At 39.9% G+C, this 5,000-nt stretch overlaps 1 protein-coding gene across 4 annotated transcripts in view; it reads left to right on the top strand.

Annotated features, from left to right (window-relative positions):
* Positions 1-5,000, top strand: part of LOC143027213 (lymphocyte antigen 75-like) — a 15,775-nt gene that overhangs the window by 9,757 nt on the left and 1,018 nt on the right. For all 4 annotated transcript variants that reach the window (XM_076188394.1, XM_076188395.1, XM_076188397.1 and 1 more), the window contains exon 4: positions 674-779. In XM_076188394.1, coding sequence (XP_076044509.1) covers positions 674-779 — 106 coding nt within the window. The remainder of the gene's footprint in view (positions 1-673; positions 780-5,000) is intronic.

Genomic DNA, 5,000 nt, shown 5'->3' with positions numbered 1-5,000 from the left:
TACCTTGTGACCTCTGAGATCCCATTGTCTGACCCCTGACCATAAGCTTATATATATCTGTCATCCCCGACTTGTCACTTTTTTCTCCCATCCCTTTAAATGTAAGTCTTATTGTACCATTGTCATCGTATTTATTTGTATCTATATTATATCCCTCACATTTTACTAGTATTGTTCTTGCACACAATTGTCAACATTATTGTATTTATGTAATTTCTGTAATTTTGTCACCATTACTGTTATTATGCAATTTTTGTTTTATTTCAGTTTACTCTTGAAAATGTCTTCATTAAGACGAAACGTTGAGCCCAAATAATGGAAAGAAATGGAAGAATACAGTGATTTAGTTTCAGTTCACCCGGTTAATGGCAAATTTCTAATAAGGAAAATCGAGAATACGAGGAAAAAAAATGAATAGCTACAACAATGCTGTCGTTTTTAACTCCACGTGTATATGTATATGTATATGTATATGTACATGTGTATGTGTATGTATATGTGCATGTATATGTATATGTGTTTGTATATGTGTTTGTATATGTATATGTATATGTATATGTATGTGTATGTGTATGTATATGTATATAAATTTGTATGCAATTTTTTCTCATCTTGTTTATGTATCAGTGCTTTTTTGCGATTGTTCTTACATTGCATTTGGTGTATGTTGCAGGGTGCGTGGGATGAGGCACGGCTGGTCTGCCAGGAACAGGGCGGGGATCTGGCCGTTCTCAGTTCGTGTGTGGACCACAGCAACGTCGCGAGAGATCTTGTGAGAGGTGAGCGAACAAAATTTGAGGTGAACAGGGGTAAGCCGTAAATAGTGGAATAAGCAAAAGGTAGGGGAGAGAGAGGGAGAGAGAGATAGTTTCTGTGTGTGTGTGTGTGCATGTGTGTGTGTGTGTGCGTGTGATTCACCACCATGGTCTTTGGATCACGTGTTGGACTCGTGATTGACAGCTATTTCCCTCCCGTAAGAGAGCTCAGAGCTCGTATGACCGATCTATGGGTAATGATGTGACCTTACACACACACACACACAACTTCCCGCCCACGAGAGTTGGAGTAACAACTCGAAGCGCAGTGATACTGAAATTATTTCAGCCCCTGGGCAGGATTCGAACCCGGACCTCCGTAGTGACATTCGGGGACTCTACCAACCGTGCCACCGAGTCGTGTGTGTGTGTGTGTGTGTGTGTGTGTTTACCTAGTTGTATTTTGCGGGAAGGGGAGCTACGCTTGTGATGTCCCGCCTTTGCACCTCGCAGTGTCTAGTTTGCTCTTAAATTCATGAATGGTTTTTGCGCACACTATTTCATTGTCCAGTTTGTTCTAAGTGTCCACCACTCTATGTGGAAAACTGTTTTTCTTCAGATCTCTTCAGTAGCTATGTTTTTTTTTCTTTCCATATCCTCTTGTGCTTCCCCTGTCCCAGTTTAACAAGTCCTCTCTATCGAGTATTTCTGTGCCTCTCATAATTCTGTAGATGGTCAGTAGGTCACCTCTCTCTTCTTTGCTCCAGAGTCGGTAGCTCCAGTTTAGCCAATCTCTCCTCATATGACAAGTTTGCAAGTGTAGGTGCCATTTTTGTTGCTGCTCTCTGGATTCTTTCTATTTTCTTTATATTCTTTTTGGTACTGGGTGACCACAATGTCGCCGCATATTCTAGTCAAGGCCTTATCAGTGTGACCAATATTTTGTTAATCATTTCTTCGTCCAAATATGTAAATGTCAGTTTTATTGATCTTAGCAAGTTGTAGGATTCTCCGACAATTTTGTTTATCTGTTTGTCATAGGACAAGTCGTTTGAGATAATTACACCCAAATCTTTTTCGGACCTCTCCTTCTTTACCTACTTGGTTCCAATTCTATATTGTCCTGATATTCTGTTTTTACTTTTTCCAAACTCCATTATGCTACACTTCTTAATATTGAAGATCACTTCACATTTCTGACTCCAGTTCCATAACTTATTCAGGTCTTCCTGCAGTGATTCGCAATCCTTTTCAGTTTTTACTTTCCTTAACAGTTTGGCGTCGTCTGCAAAGAAGCTCATGTAACATTTCACATTATCATCCATGTCATTCACATAAATAGCAAACATTATTGGAGCCAATACAGATCCTTGCGGTACTCCACTGATCACCTCTTTCCAGTCTGAATATTTTTCTCTGAGCACTACTCTCATCTTTCTACCAATCAGGAAGTCCTCCATCCATTTTAGCTGGTTCCCTTGTATCCCTCCTATATGTTCCAGTTTTTTTTAATAATTTTTTTGTGTGGTACTTTGTCAAAAGCTTTCTGTAAGTCCAGGAATGCACAATCAGCCCATCCATTTCTTTCTTGGACTATGTCTATTAATCTTGAGTAGAAACATATTAAGTTTGTGGTACATAATCTTCCTTGTCTGAACCCAAATTGTCTTGGGTTTATTATATTGTTGTCTTCCAGGTGTTTTACCCATCTATTCTTGATTATTTTCTCACAAATTTTGGCTATAGTGCTGTTAGTGAGACTGGCCTATAGTTGGTGGGTTCTTCCTTGTTTCCTCCTTTATATATTGGTACAATGTTAAATTTTTTCCAGTCTTTTGGCATTTTTCCTTCTTTGAGTGGGCAATTTATTATGTTATGTATTTTGTCCGTTAGTTCTTCTTTGCATTCTTTTAGAATCCAATTTGCAGTTCCATCCGGGCCATGTGATTTCCTGACGTCAATGTTTGATAGCCGTTCTAATATTTCTTTTTGTGTTATTGTTATCTCGCTCATGGGGGGAGATCGCCTTTCATTACCTTCGTCCCAATATTGCGCTTTCTCTCTAGTGAAGACAGAGTTGAAGTGATTATTCATGACTTCGGCCATTTCTAATTCTTCTGTGTATTCTATATTCCCTTGGCGTAGTTTCACCATTTCTTGCTTGTTTTTAAGTTTGCAATTCACGTATCGATAGAATAGCTTGGGTTGCTCTTTGCATTTATCTATAATATCCTTTACATGGTTCCTTTTTTCATCTCTTCTCACTTTAACATACTCATTTCCAGGTTTTTTATCGTTTCTCTACCTTTTCCAAGCTCTGTCCCTTCTGTCTTTTGCCTCCCTGCATCTTCTGTTGAACCAGCATTTAATGTACACTCTCTCTCGATTCTGTCTTGGCACGTGCCTATTTACCCCTTCATTGTAATTATCCATCAAAATATTCCATTTCATTTCCACTTTTGTCTCTTCCATGTAAAAATTTTCCCAGTTTGCATTCTGGAAGATTTTCTTTAGTTTTGCAAAGTCCGTTTTGTCGTACAGTCTTCCTTTCCTATGCTTTTCATTTCTCTCCATGTATATTTCTTACTTTAGTTCAGTCTCAATGAGTATATGGTCACTCTTTCCAATTGGTGTATTGTATTGGATTTTATCCACAATTTCAGATTCTGTTGTAAATATTAAATCTAGTTTCGACGGCTCCTCGTTATTTCTGTATCTGGGGTGTGTGTGTGTGTGTGTGTGTGTGTGTATGTGTGTGTGCGTGCGTGTGTGTGTGTGTGTGTGTGTGTGCGTGCGTGCGTGTGTGTGTGTGTGTGTGTGCGTGTGTGTGTGTGCGTGCGTGCGTGCATGTGTGCAAAAGATAGATGAATAGATAGATTGATAGATAGAGAGAGAGAGAGAGAGAAGACTGAGTGAGAGAGGGAAAGAGAGAAAGAGAGAAGGCCGAGTGAGAGAGGGAGAGAAAGATATATATATATATATATATATATATATATATATATATATATAGATAGATAGATAGATAGATAGATAGATAGATAGAGAGAGAGAGAGATTTTGGTTTTGATAAATTTATTACGCCCGTGGGCGGCAAACAATAGTACATTTAGTACATTTATCACAATTTTGTATTAGAGGACATGTCATATAATACATATATTCTTTAAATGGAGACATAATATAATAATCATTCAGGATCCCCCGAAATGGGGATGGCGAGATAGTGGTACTATGTAAGTGTTACATACAATCATCATGCCTTGTCTCTGGGGAATATTGTCTGTCACCATGGGTCATTGGAGATAATTTTAAGGGTGTTCGCGTTAGGACGGTTATACAGCCTGCACGGTGATCACTGTGGCACATCATCCGTCTGGGAGCCTTGTCACATAGGTTGATTCCCAAGTCTGAGCCGAGTACTGACAACATTGTGCCTCCGTACCATGGTCTTGCGTCGGCGTTACTTGGGGCGGTTAGGTAGGAGGTGGTCGTATGGGGATATCGGTAGTCCGTTCCGCATGTTTTCGGTGTGTTGACATGGCATGAGTGGCTGCGTGTACTCGTATCTTGTTTTAAGGCATGATAGAGTGAGCATTGCGCGTGACGTCCATGACGTAGGTATAGGCTGCCTTGGTAAGATGGTCCACCGTTTAATAAATTCATTGCTTCTGAGGGCGACAAACAATAGTATATTGGCTATAGTATTATGTGAAGAGATACAAAAGGAGGTATGGTTGGATTTAACAATCAAAATCCCCCAAAATGGGGGTGGCGAGCTAGGAGTGTATCTAAGTTATCGTCACTAAGTAAATATTTACATACAGTTATCACGTCTTGTCTCTGTGGAATACTGTCTGTCACAATGGGGCATTGGAGACAGTAATGTTCAAGGGTGTTGGCGTTAGGGCGGTTACACAGCCTGCATGATGAGTAATGTGGCATATCTTCCGCCTGGGAGATTTGCCACACGGGTCGATATCCAAGTCTGAGCCGAGCACGAGAGAGAGAGAGAGAGAGAGAGAGAGAGAGAGAGAGAGAGAGAGAGAGATAGTAGATAGATAGATAGAGAGAGAGAGAGAGAGAGAGAGAGGATGGGAGAGAAAAGGGTCGGGATTACTAATATATTATTAAAGATTTTTGTCTATCAACTCCCCTTCCTTTAGTTCCTAACATTGGTCCCTCTTACACCACTCACTTGCTTCTCTATACAGTATGCTTTCTGCAATTACTAAAACAAAACAATGC

Source organism: Oratosquilla oratoria, chromosome 7 (assembly GCF_046742065.1).
Source record: "Oratosquilla oratoria isolate Oo_2021 chromosome 7, ASM4674206v1, whole genome shotgun sequence".
In the NCBI taxonomy this organism is placed as follows: domain Eukaryota; kingdom Metazoa; phylum Arthropoda; class Malacostraca; order Stomatopoda; family Squillidae; genus Oratosquilla; species Oratosquilla oratoria.
Note: the sequence above shows the minus strand (reverse complement) of the source record. Positions and strands in the feature narration are given on the sequence as shown.